A 15,265-nucleotide genomic window follows, 5' to 3' on the forward strand; every position below is an offset into this window, starting at 1 on the left:
GAGATGGGAAACAAAATAAAAACAAAACATCAGAGCTAGTGTCGATTTATCTCTATTTCTTTTTATGCAACAGTCGTGCCCATAAATTGAGCACACTACCGAAACAAAAGCCGTCCTGTATTACTGATTGGCTTAGCGATTTTGGCAACGAGGCAGAACAAATGCTTCAGTTACTTTTTAATCGAATATCAATATCAGATGTTGTTAGCCAAATTCTAAAAACAGAAATTGGAATTTTCGAAAACCGACTTCCATTGTAGCAAAACGAGTTGTTTTAATTTCAAAACTAAATTACTCAAAATGTGTTATCATTTTGATAAAATTTCTATGGGACCAATGTGTAACTATATCCTTTCAGATAAAAAGAATCTTTTAAATCGATTTAAGACTGACGCAGTTACGAGGTGTCAGACATAAAATAATGCAATCGAATTGAGAACCTCTTTTTTGAAGTCAGTTAAAAAAGGAGGAGATTCTCAATTCTGTGGTATTTTTTTTACATTTGTTACCTCATAACTCCGTCAGTTATAAACCAATTAAAAAAAACTTTTTTTATCTGAAATAATATATATTTCAAATTGATCCCATAGAAATCAAAATCAATTCAGTAGTTTACTTTATAAATCAAAATAGAATCTTTATAATCAAAATATTACATTTTGTTATAATTAAAGTCAGTTTTTTTGTGGAATTTGTGGAATCTTAATTATTGGAAGAGTTTAAGTTTAATCTCTTCTAATATTATTAAATAAATAACGTTATTAAATAATAGGTATAGATTTCATTTACAAATTAATCTCTGATTACGAATTACTTTTCATGTTTACTCGAAGGATTACGCTATGCAGTGTACCTTCAGTGAAGCGGTAAGCGATACGGCATGCCGTAATAAGGTTTCGGCTTCGATTCTTGGTCGGGTCAGCTTAAAAAACTTTTTTATACTGTCTCGTGCCTGCCGTCATCATCATATCAGCCATTAGCTGTCCACTGCTGAACACAGACCTTTTCCATAAGGGGGATAGAACTTTGCTAGTAGTTATGACACTTGGCAGACGGGTTGACAACCATAGTTAGGCTTTGATGATGTTTTAAGAGGAGCGTTAAACATCGTCTGACCATTAAATGCCCTTAGTCGCATCTTACGACACCCATGGAAAAGGAAGGGGTGGCCCATTCTACGCTGAGATTACTTAATTTATAATATTAGCAAGATAATACATTTTTTTTTACAGACAAGACTCCAAATCCGCAAGTCTTACAAGTCCCAAGGTGTCCAGAAAGTATTTCACGAACTGGCGTCAAGCATGCGACAAGACAAAGGATAAGACCAAAGAGCTCCTCAAACGCTGGCGAACGTTACCAGAAGCTGAGGCTTCGGAGACACAGATGCAGGCTTCAGGGAATGCTGAGGAGGAGAAGCATCACGGGTGGAGCGTTCACGTTTGGAGTGAGTAATAATATTTTCTTATCCCACTACTAGACTAGTACGAGTATAGTGTTATATTATCTATGCCACTAGTATTACTCGAATAAGGATTGTTATCAAGAAATTCGAGGCCACCTTTATTAAACCACAGATAACATAATACAAGACCTCTGATGTGGTTTACCGAATAATAATTTTACATGCCCTTCGAAACACGAGGAAAATCCAAAAAATAATTTGTAATGACTCGGTATCTTTTACTCGGTATATTCGTACCTATTTAAGTTCATGTCACTTAATGCCTATTTCAAGGGGGAAGAGATTGTTAGTAATGGGTTCTAAAAGCGCCATTGCTAGTTAATATATCCTATCAGATCGACCTCCACACGGTCCCCCTGGAAACCATCGTAGTTTATTCTTGGTGAAATCAACACGATTTGTTGGGAGGAAAAAAATTGTTAGTAATGCGAACTACCAGTCCCATTGCTAGCAATATGCTATGTCAGGTCGACCTCCATGTGGTCCCCCCTGAAAACCATAGTGCTGAATTACAGGTGTATTAATCACGATGGGCTAACTGGTTTCTCACCTTCATATTCCATTAGCGCAGGCGGAGCTACCATTCCATTATCATCCTATGAACACGATGGGTTAACTGACCTATTCATTCTCACCTATAGTCTTTCGTAGTCCAAATTCGAAAAGTGACTTTGATTTTTTTTTTTCTTAACTGTTACTATTGAGTTGAAAAAAATATCTTTAATTTCAAAATCAGTCCGAACGTCTAAACCGCGAGATCGTTTATATTTCTCACTTTCAGACTCAACTATAGTAAGTTCTAGTTAAGTATTAAATAAATTTCAAAATCGATCGGTTAGGAACTAAACATGGAAAATTTTAAAATGAAAACTAAGAGCTGGATTGCAGACCTGTTGAATTGAATTCTGTCTATATGACTGCAGATTGTATATTCAAAAGTTCAGAAAATATTTCCGTATTTCGAGCTCGTTCCTCCGATGAACATTGTATCACGAAATCTGTGCTGGATTTCGCCCTGTTAAAACACATACCTTTACGAGTTAAAATGACAAAAACACTTTTAACAATGATATTAATTTACAGATTAATAAATTCAGATATTTTAAGATTTTTTTTACAAAAATAATATATAAGGATTATATAGTAGGATTTTCTGACTTTTAATCCTTTCTTTTCAATTTGTTTGCGACAATTTAAGTCAACGTTATTCTGATTGAAATGAAATTCCTCAAAATTCAATTTCAACTTGTTTAAAATTCATGTAGTAAATAATTCACAAAAGCGTGTTGCCTATTATACATTTGTCAGTCACTAGTGATATAATAATGTCGATAAATATATCGATATAAAAAATATTTAAAACAAACGGCCAAATTCAATTTAATTTTTAAATAAAAAAATATTTAATTAATATCCAACCTTTCACGTTACCTAATCGCACACAAATCATTAAGATAGATGCGGGTTTGTTTGAATTAATAATCTAAATAATAATTGTAGTTATTGTTACAAATCAACTGTTGACTATAATTTTTTTTTATGCAACTTAGAATGGCAAACAGGTTGACCACCCACGTGATGGAAAATAGTAATCGTACCATAGAGATGAACAGTGATATGGGCATAACAAAGTATACTGTATCGCCCATGATACTCCTTATGCGCAGCCATTCCTGAGGAGTAGGGTATTATGCCTCTGTACTCTGTAATTTCATCGCCATATCCCACCCTTCAAACTAAAACACAATCCCTCAAGGACAGTTACTAAACAACATAAATACGAGTAAAACAAATGAGAATATAAAATAAATAAATTCACTTAACACTATTATTATACATAATATATTATAGTGTGGCAGTATTTTCTATTTAATTTTCAATTTCCTGTTTCGGACTGTAAAAATGTGGTAAAAACAAAAATACAATTTAAGAATCTTCAAAAAGAGACTACCTCAGCCGGTAACTTATTGTTAGTATTTATAGGCTGCGCTGACCACTTAACAACAGATGAGCAGCATGCTCGTTTACTACTGCTTTATATAAAAGAAGAACATTTATAGATAATTTATATTTATTGTATCTATTTTCATAAATGGAAACCAACGATCAAAATATATATAATATCTGGAAAAAAAAAATAACTAAATGTACGTAATTTATCGATATTTGTTTGCTAACGTCGCATCACTAAACCAAAACGTTAGCGCGACTAAGCGAACGCAAAATTTGGCCACTTTATCGCCCTCACTGTTGCCGCTGAGCTCGAAATCCTCTTTACTTGCCTACTCTATGATGTGGTATACCAATCCACAGGATAATACTGTGAAAATAGAACAAGTCTGTTCAGTATTTTCGTGAAAATATTGCAGGAAAATAAAGTTATTTCGATTACCTTACCTTATAATATTAACATGTAAAATGCACAAAAACACAACAATGGTATTATAAAAAAATAAAATAAATATTACAAATAAATAGCACCTCAATAGTATTCCATAAAAGTATATTAATCTATATGTGTATTTACTAATTAAATTGTTCAAATTATTTCGATGGAATTAATTCTATGCGAAGAGATAATTTGAAATTATGTTCAAGCACGGTTAAAATATATATTTTTATAAAATGACATATAAATCTGGCAAACGAAGACCGTTATTATAATAAAATAGACATAAAACTGAAATCCTTTTAATATTTTAATAAAGTCAAGAACACCTGTCCGTAGTCGTTAAAATTGTATACCATAAAAATGCGACCTTGATCTTGACCTTGAAATTTAAAATCGCTTTATAATTAACGGAGATTTTAAAAAAAAATAAAAAGGTTAAAACATTTAAAAGGTGTACTTCTTTCTTTTTGAATGCTTTGAGTGAAAAGAAAAATGGTGATAATAGGACAAAAAACTAGTTCAACATACAATCTAATGCCGACAGAAGCATACAAAGTTGGCAGATTCTACATTTACGAGTAATCCCATTACGCTGACACGAGTCAAGTTGAAATGTAAGTAAAACCATAGTTGGTTTTACTTACATTTCAACTTGACTCGTATCGGCCACTCGTTGAATAGGTTCTGTAAAACCAACTATGGTTTTACTTACATTTCAACTTGACTCGTATCGGCCACTCGTTGAATAGGTTCTGTAGCTTTCTTTTGGATTAAGAACCCAAAATTTCTCAATAACAATTTAATTTTCATTTCATTTCAAGTTACTAATTTCTACTTTTTTTTTTGCGTTATAATAATGTTCTATAATTTTTTATAATATAAATAAAAGAGGACATGTAAGAATTATATGTATAGTCTATGCCTTAATCAATCAATTTTTATAAAAAACAATTATAACCAATCAGTATGCAAGCAAATAGGAAAGCCTTTTTTTTAATGGATGGTAATGGAATGGTACGCCCGCCTACGCTAACGGCACACGCTAGCAGGGCTCCAGTGAGAGTTGATAGGTGAGATCAAAAAAAAATAAAAAAAATTGGAAAGGCTTTAGAAGAACTTCATTCAATAAATTGAATTTACTTTTTAAAAATAAATATATTGAAGCCTAAAGCATATTAGAATCCAATAAAACATTATATTCATATAAAAAATATTTTATACATTTTTACTTGTTATTAAAATCTGCGTATTTTAATTATATCTGCATCAGTTAGTTGTACATTTTTATTGATACACAATCTCTATGAAGACTGGATTCAAACTCACGACTTCAGTAACTAAACTAAACCAGAGAAATAAACGGACAGTACAAAGTGTCGCTTATCTGCGGAATCCTGAAAAAGTGTTCAACGATGAATATACATTCTTTTATTATTTGCCACAGTTCCCTTCGATCAGCATTCACGAGCGATGCCGCCAATATTTCAAACCATCAGAGTCTTTGATCTGCACTCTTAAAACTTTGTCGACAGAATACGAGCACAATTTTCACCACTCGTCCGACGGATAATTTATAGAAAATTGTTGACATATTTTGTTCCATTTTGAAAGATAATTTAAAAAATATCCAACCCGTATACATAGTTTACTTCACTTTTAGACTAAAATAAATTTTAAAAAGATCTTTTGGTACTCTTTCAATTTTAATGTACTCATAATTTAAGCGTGGTAAGTAACAGAGTGTTCGCCGTATGGCCCTAGCATAGAACGGACCACCCCTTACTTTCCCATGGGTGTCGTAAGAGACGACTGAGGGAACTTAATGGTATAGGGATTAGCAGCAGCGTTCCTTTTAAAATATCACTAAAAGCCTAACTGCAGTTGCCAACCCGCTTGCCAAGCGTGGCAACTACTACATGGAATATTTTAACATCAAAACAACAACTCCAATTTTGTACTAATAATACTGTTCTTTCATTTTACATAAATTACTGTTACACTCTGAACGCTCTTGAACAATATGCAAAATGACATATTAAATATTGATAGGTTGTACCGAAATTAATTACTCTACAACTGATTAACTTGTGATGTCAGCAACATAGGTGCACGTGTATTAAGCAGCTGATATGTTATCTGTATGGAGCGGTACTTACATAAATAATAATAGCAAAAGGTCCATATTTTATAATGAGCGTCCATACTTTAGCTAACCAAAAGATGCATTGGCGTATTTAAGATTATGTTCCAGGGGGAGGAGGAGGGGACCAAGCTCGGTATGATATTTTTTTAATTGGCGTAAATGGCATGGTAACCTCGCCTGCGCTATCGGTGTACACTGGCGGAGCACCATGAGAGAGGCTTGGTATGAAGGTGCATATATAGATATATCTTTGCCCACAACTAAAAGCTATGCTCTTGATCCTAGGGTTGGCACTAGACAATTGTGAGGTGAAATTCGTTTAAAAATACAAAGTATAGACCGATATTTCGCTATATTTAGGATTTGTCGTGTGGCCCGGCATAGAATAAACCACTCCTTCCTTTCCCGTAGCTGTAAGAGGCGAGTAGGAGACTTAAAAACTAATGGTCAAGAAATAGGCAGCACCTTCCCTATTAAAACAATCATTAAAGCCTAACTGCGGTTGCCAATCCGCCTGCCAAAAGTGGCATCTACTGAGAAACCCTCCTTATGGAGGAGGCCTATATTCAGCAGTGGCCATTTAATGGCTGATATAATAATAATAATAAATAATAATAAGGTATTAATAATAATAATACTATAATTCGAATTTTATTACATATCATATTAAACATAGACATTTGATTTTATTTATTAGATATTAAGTACAGAAGAGTTTAAAACTTAGATTTCAAGCTCCAATATCAAAAGTACGTTATAAAAAATACATACATTGATGCCACTCATACTGCAACTAAGCGCCTGTAATTGTTTAGCTGTGTCTCGGTTTAAAGGTGGGATATAGCAGTAAAATTACACAAATTATTGATTAGAATTATTTTGTTTAATTCGACCACCATTAGTTAGTGTGTGACTGCCAACACTCGAAGCTTGACCACAACTATAACCGCCAGAAGTTCCACATTCTTCCTAATTAGCCATCAGTCTACAACTATCATTTTGTTCACGCACGTTTTGCGACACGTGTTTTACCTCAAAATGAGGTTTAAAAATAAATTCTAATCAAATAACCAATGATATGAACTTCTGCAAGATAACATCTACTCGTATTTAGTAAAATTATAAAGTATAGTACAGAATCATTAGTTAAAAGATTATAAATTTATTACTGAAGAATTGTTTGGATTGATACCTGCTGCTGATTTTCACCATCGTACAACCCGCCATAACTAAAATTTCATCCTAACCATTAGTTCCACCATGCGTTTTTCAAGGCACTTTCTCCCACGCACAAACTCTTTGGACAATATTTGAACCGATACGATAACATAACACATATTCTTTTTAAAAGGCCGACAGCACACCTGCAATGCCTTAGGTGTTGTAGGTGACCATGGGCGGCGGTAGTCACTTACCATTAGGTGAGCCGCATGCTCGTTTGCCCCCTGTGTTTTATGAATGACAACATTTGTTAACGTATACATGTTTATAGACAACGATTATCACTTTCGATAAATTGGGTCATAACACAATTGATGTTACATATAAAAAATCCAACTTTTTCATGATGTTGCTTGTATTCAGGTAATCCATGAACCATTATTCACATAATAAATTATAGTAACACGTCCTCCCACTCGTTTGACTACCAATACACCGCAATACATTAATAATTCAGCATATTATATAATGTTTCATGTAATCGCTCCATTCGACCAAGCGCCTTTGGCGACATAGATCGATTTTCACCTATTTGCGTCACAGTTACCAACGAATATCAGCCCTACCTGTTCTTTTAGTTTAAGTACCTTCGACGATTAATTTATATAAATTATGAGCTTTAAGATTGTTTAATATTTCTTTTCATATCACGTTTGCTGATCACAATCAACTTTCAGCTTTGTTTTTTGTAGTCTTAATAAAATGCAGCAAAATGTACGAGCCAATCACACATAATAATCTTACTAATCGATCACAAGTAAAGCTGCTACTTCGCCCGCGTGACTTTTTTTTATCGATAATAATGGAATGAATGGCAACGCTGTACATGGGCGAAATGGTATTCCTGTTATGTTCACGGGGTACTGCTCATGGATGATAGGCGACGAATGATCTTTCCATCAATTGGGCCGTCAACTTGTTTGCACATTCTGGAAGTTGATGAAAAGAAAAAGTTTCAAAAAAACTATCGCCCGCGTGACTTTTTTTTTGATCGATAATAATGGAATGAATACCCAATCTGTACTGCATTACTAATAAACCTATGCTGGCGCGGGACTAGTGATGATGTTTATTAACCGAGATCAAAAAAATCCCAAATACCCATCGTGATACCAAACACACGATGGACGTGATGAATGCAAGACGAGTTTCAAGAGAAAACTATGTGAAGGTTAATCTGATAGGATATATTGTTAGCAATGAGACTGGTTAGCTGCATTACTAATAATCCCTCCCTCCCCGCCCTGACCGCGTGACTAGGATGTGTTTATTAACCGAGATAAAAAAAATCTACATCCCAAATACTACGTGCATACCAAATTTCATGACGATTGATCGAGCTGTTAAAGCAGTTAAGACGCCAAGAGATAACAAACACACGAACAAACTCTCTTTTACATTTATAATATTAGTAAGTATAATATAACGAAATAATTTACTCTGCAAATATTATTTTTCACTGTATGTAACGTTGTAAAGACTAAAGAGGTATCTTGGCGTGGTGTTGTGGCAATTAATAATCCTCTGTGAGAGAGCCTATGTTATGTACCTAAATTTTAAGTCATTATAATAAAATAGTTTCATGAAAATGTTAGATATTCATGATACTTTCGGGCATCCTAAGCACCTACTGCCTACTTCACACGTTAATTATAACAAATGCTGTAAACTGGTTTCTCTGTGTTTATAAGTAGTGAAACACATTTTATTTGACTAAACTTTAGTGAGTATTTTATCTTTTTTTTTTTACTTTACGGCGATATTTATATGGATACTAATATTGGCATTTAAATTAAAGATTCGAAATCAACCTACTAGAAAAAAATTAAAACAATGTGAAAATGACAGTCCAAAAGTGACAAGCGTAAGTACGAATAATTTATAAAAACCCGTGGGCTGTGTAATATGAGGATTTTTCCTTTAATCTAATTTGCTTTAAGTATTAAATAAAGACGGAATAATGAGTAAAGAAAGTAAAGGGAAAGAGAATATAAAAACGAGTAATCAAAATGAGGATAAACTGAAAAACTATTACAGACAAAAAAAATTCGATGAGAGTAAGAATAAAAAGCCAATGACACGAGTAAGTAACATCAAAGTGGAAGGCTTCTATAAATTCAAGAACATGATGAGTCGGAATATAAAGTTGCAAGGAGAGAAAATTACTGCCGTTGCCAAGCGAGACAAAAAACGAGTAAAAAAGAGACCACCAAAATAATCTGGATTTATCAAGCTAAAGTTACGCCATTAGAAAAAAAGATATTCTATCCGAGTAAATGCTAACGAGACGCGCTCTTAAATTTATAATGTTGCATTTGAATAAAATATTTTCACATCTCACAGTTAATTTATTTCATACTACCATTCATGATAAGTGAAGAGATAAATCTTGAAATAATATTGAATCAAAATATCATATTGACATATTCTTCAAACTAAATAGTCGGAGTGGATATTCTCAGTTAGAATATACGCTCAAATTAATTGAACAAAACTACTTGCATTTCAATTACATAATTTATATAGGTATTACTTATTTTTTCCGTAAAATTTCTTAACTTTTAATCTGACTTATGATTATGTTCCATAAAAAAAAAACAATTTCAATAGTATTTTAATTTAAAAACTAAAGCACTGAACCGATTTTAATAAAATTTATATAGTACCAATCTGTAATTTGGTGTATCCTTTCAAATAAAAAAAGAAATTTAAAATCGTTTAATAATTGAAGGATTTATAAATTTTTTTATACAAATTACAATGGCAAACAAGATGGATGATCCACCTGATGGAAACTGATAACCGTCGCCTATAGACATGAGCAGTACCATGGACATAACAGAGTATACTGTTTCGCCCATGATACCCCCATACGTTGCCATTTCTGAGAACTCAGGTGGTATTCCTCTGTACCAAGTAAATTCACGCCATATCCCACCCTTCAAACCGAAACTTTAAAACAAAACACAAAAGGTAACAGACAAAAAAAGTACAACCAAATTGAGAACTTCCTTTTTTAATGAAGTCGATTGAAAAGTAGTAAATTTTATTAGGTATATATTATAATATCATATAATTAAAAATTTCCATCAAGAAAATACTACAGAAATATTAAATTAGGTTTGTATTAAGAGTATTTTATTTTGTTTCATAAATATCTGTATTGTATGGATTCAAAACATCACTAATGACCAATAGGTAGAATAGATATAATAATAAAAAGTAGGAAAAAAAACACGTCCCTAATCACAGGAGAAATATTAATGAAACTGTTTGATAAAAAAAAATTACATTATGTAAATTATACATTTGATTTCCTCAATCCACTTTACTAGACAAACTGTTTACTTGAATAAATTGTTTTTTTTTTCCACTCAAATATGATTTATATCCTAATTAGTGTACATAAAATATGATACACTTAGTATAGCTATCATATACATAATGGTGACATTATGTAATAGATTCAAACTAAATAAATTACAATATAGCTTTGCGATTATGTATGTACCATTTGACAGTTTTATTACATAGCAAATTATCTCTATATAGTTTGTGCACATAACTTGTAAATGAAATTATCAAACTTAATGATAACATATGTCCCTCTGTATGATATAGATATATCTGTTACTACAAAACTATTGATTCTACTCTGATTCAAATTCTTTTGTAACAATTTTCATTAAAACTCCAATAGTCATAAAAATTACCATATTTATCTACAAGTGCCTTTATAAAGTGGAACCCAATCTTGCACTATTTATATATTCTGACAAAATAGTGTAGTAATAGAATGGAAAATACTAAGAAAACAAATAAATAAAAAAGAAGTCAACATCAAGCGTCATAAAATTAATATGGGACCAATACATAATCGCATACCATAAAATCAAACGAAGTGAAAACGAATAAAACAAAGTTAGAAGTCGCTTAAAAAGAAAACCAAAAAATAGAAATTAAGAATAAAATGACAAACGTATTTCGTCTTGTATAACTAAATTTATTTATAAATACATACAGTAGCAGCAGATAAGCATAGAATATGTAGAAAATCCAACATAGCCTCATAGAGACTCATAGTGACAATATTTTCTTCTTTTTATTTAAGCTTTGAATAAATAAAAGAAATTCAAACTTGAACTATTCTTTGATTCGTTTGTATTCTTTCATGAAATATTAAACAAAGCTCTTCAGCTACAGTCAACAAACGATTGGGTGTATCTACAATAACAAAGCGGAAATCGAATTGAAATGGATAAGTAATAGTTTTATTTGTGACCATTACAGGATATTTATCAACCAATTTTAAAAAGTAGCTCCTATGATCGACTATATTTATAATATGTTATGCAATATACTCGTATATATAGGTATGTATAGCCGACACTACAGCTTCTGCATCGATTTGAATTATTACTAATGATAACTCCAATATATGGTTCCGTACTATAATAATTTTATCACGTAAAACAAAGTAATTCAAAACAAGAAACCTTAGCAGTTAAAGGACATTTTTGGCCAATTTTGTTTTTATATTGGTACATTATATACTTTTTTGTATACGATGGTTAACAGTTAAAATTTTTATTTATTGATTTTTTTTTTTTTTAATTTGTCTGTATACTTTTTTTAATACAGTATGTCTAGGTGTAAATCATGTATCTAATAATTGAAAATAATTTTAATAATTCTGAATTATGTGATCATTATAAGCTACCCCTTATTTTCCCGTAAGTATCGTAAGATGCGACTTAGGAAACTTACGGTTAAGAGATGGATAGCAGCGTCCCCCTTAAAACATCTTTAAAATTTGCCAAGCGTGACAACTATTGGCACAACTCCTCTTGTGGAGAAGGCTTGTGTTCAGCAGCGGATAATTAACAGCTGAAATGAATGAATGAAAGTCTAATTATTAAGAGGGGTCTACCTCTATCTCTAGTGGTTATAGTAGAGAGACGTGCCTCGTGGCCGCCACGCCACATACTGCAACTAACTAAAAATAACCTAAGATAGATTGCTATTGCAATTTGAATATAAAATTCATGTACTTATGCAAAAGAGAAATGCTCCGTTGAATAACACCTATTGCATGAGTTTTTCCAAGAATTTTCTCTCGGCTCGCTGCAACCGTTCCATGCACAATATCCAACTGAATACATCAAGCACACACCTGTATACAGGTGCTATGCTACTGGCAACTTTATTGAAAACCCTTCTCCAACCAACAATTTACGAGTAGGCATGCGAATTTTACGAGTGGGTGCGAATAATAAACGAACAAACTGAGACATTACACAAAACAAAAAGTAACATTTCCCTTTAAACAAAGCTTATGATGTTTTATTCAACTAATTATGTTATGGAAAAATCTTGTAAACACGAGATAAATTTCCGTAAAAGATTTGGTAAATTAAACTCTTTTTTATTTATAATACAAAGTATTTTACTCATACATAATTTTATTCGTTATATTGTTTAATCAATTTAACACAAAACTCATTAGTGTCCTCTATATAATCTCTTGCAGAGACCTCTTGTGTACATGTGTACCTATTTTACTGCTACCTATTAAGGAATGAAATATTATTTTTCAAAAAAGTGACGATAAATATACCTAAGTCTAATTCATAAACCAATTCTCATAAGGATGTGATATATATTATATTGCATAAATAAACTCGAAATAAGATAAACATGTTTTCTTTGCTCTATGGCTGACGTAAAGTATATCGAAGGAGGTGTGTCTACTTTATCGTCGGCTTTACTATGTTATGTCACGTTTTTCTCGTAATGTTAATCTAATTATAAGCAATGTGTAATCAAACAAACACTGTAGACTCTTCTATAAATACTAGCGGGAAATCAAAAAACGTGCAATAGGTGAAACGTATACGATAGAAAATGTGCGAAGTGGTATCTGAACATCATATTATCTGTAAGTAGCATTTAAATCTTTATAAAACAATTTGGCAGAGAACAAACAAACATTTAGAATTTTTGGTGTAACAAATATATGTTACATGAAATAAAACAACAAGTAAAAACATTTGTAAACAATTTACTGAGAACCATAGTATAATCAAATAATACTTGAACCCTTTAATTGAATATTTATAGTTAATTCCTCTCAATTTTGATCAAACCTCAATCTTACCAAAGGCCGCCCACTAAGTTATTTAAGACTCTTAATCGATCTTTGATTGCCAATAGGTAAGCAAGTCTCGAAGTCTTTTTCCGTCAGTCCATGAGCTTCCATCTCCCACGTCTTCGATATTGGTGTTGTTGTTTGTTTCCAAATTCATTACACTTGGCTCACGTCACAATATGTGATCGTTAATTTAACAGTGTTATGGCAAGCCAAATTATATAAACTTTTTTTTCTAATAAAAACTTTAATTAGTTAATTAACCAGAGGAAGACTTTGTATAAAAGTCGTTTGCTTAGGCACCTCTGTCCCATTCATGTTTCTACCGTCAAGCAGTTGTGTTTGCATGGCTGTGTTTTGGTTTAAAGGATATATAGCAGTGAATTTACAGGGTACAGTGGAATAACACCTGTATCCTCAGGAATGGCAACGCATAGGGGATATCATGAACGAAACAGTATACTCTGTTATGTCCATGATACAGTTCATATCTATAGACGATGGCTACCACTTTCCATCAGGTGGGCCGTCAGCTTGTTTGCCATTCTAAGTTGCATAAAAAAATGTTCGTTAGTAATAGTAAAAGAAATGGAATATGAACTGCTGGATACGGAAATTTACAGAATTAAAAAGGACATTAATCTACTATGAACTATTACCACATTAACCAGGTTGCTTTGGCATAGAATTTTATTTGGAATATCTATTGTACCGTCATATTATGCTTTGTTCTCCCAGCTACAGCTTACTACGTCGTAGGAATACACGTAAAATGAACGACGACGCATTTGTAGTCTTATTCCGCGTAAAATATTGAATGTTTGTATTTTAATTAACAAATATAATATATACTTATACTCCTGTATATCGACATAATTATTTCCATCTATTATTACTCATAATTAAAAGGTTTAACAATCCAATTGTGTACAAGTGGGACCCGATGATTATGTACCAGAGTGTACACAATAATGTAATCAATCACAATCATAATGACAATAAAAATCGTCATCTCAAGTGTAAACAATCATTATTTACACTTAACTTAACTTTGATAATAAATTTGTTTAGATTTCGTTCCAGACTTACATATTTATTCTATGTGATGATACAGTAAGAATTCACTCACACATTTTTAGCCCCGGGGGGCGTATTACAAACTTTTAAAAACTTGACAGATTTATGTCACGTGACTACAAAAGTTTTGTCTATGCTTTTTGTGCTAATATAATATGCAATGTAGCTTTTTGAGATACAAACACCATGACTACCACAGTGTTATCTGTGATATCCATAATACGCTTCGTGTCTATAAGCGATGGTTACTTTTTTTATCGTACACCATACACCGTCAACCGTTTATTATGACAGTGTTGTTGAGGTTTTATTTGTTACTTTTAAAAATAGAACTTATTTATTTTCTTTTTCTGTCAATGAATATTTTGTTATTTAGAGAACGTCATTTTTAAATATCACTATTATTGTACTGGGGAAAAATATAATATATCTTTATTCAATATTTTCTATTTTATTGTTCTATCCAACGAACCCTTCACAAGTGTAGTGACTTGAGAAGTTTTACTAAACTCAGCTACTGACTTTAGCTTACAGACAGATTCTGATGAATCTTGAAGTTTGAGAGCAGACAGAATAGGAACAATAGCAAACAATTATAACTGGTATTTAAACTGACATTATATATTCTACACAAATAAGTAACAAGAATGACAGAAAAAATGAAAGTAATAGAGCAAAGCAAAACATCATATTTTCCTTTTCGAAGCCAACTAATGTTTGTTATTTCAAGTTACATAAAAAAAATTCTAACTGTATTACCAAAACTGGTTATCTTAATATAAAAGTAATATGTTTTATTAATTTTTTTTCTTATCAAAT

The 15,265-nt window shown here is 32.0% G+C and overlaps 1 protein-coding gene across 1 annotated transcript in view; it reads left to right on the forward strand.

Moving 5' to 3' along the window:
- LOC113520243 (uncharacterized) overlaps positions 1–15,265 on the forward strand; it is a 97,762-nt gene that overhangs the window by 70,003 nt on the left and 12,494 nt on the right. Inside the window, exon 3 of the mRNA XM_052898072.1 lies at positions 1,233–1,447. Coding sequence (XP_052754032.1) covers positions 1,233–1,447 — 215 coding nt within the window. The remainder of the gene's footprint in view (positions 1–1,232; positions 1,448–15,265) is intronic.

This window comes from Galleria mellonella, unplaced genomic scaffold (assembly GCF_026898425.1).
Source record: "Galleria mellonella isolate WM207_F2 unplaced genomic scaffold, CSIRO_AGI_GalMel_v1 utg40, whole genome shotgun sequence".
In the NCBI taxonomy this organism is placed as follows: Eukaryota; Metazoa; Arthropoda; class Insecta; order Lepidoptera; family Pyralidae; genus Galleria; species Galleria mellonella.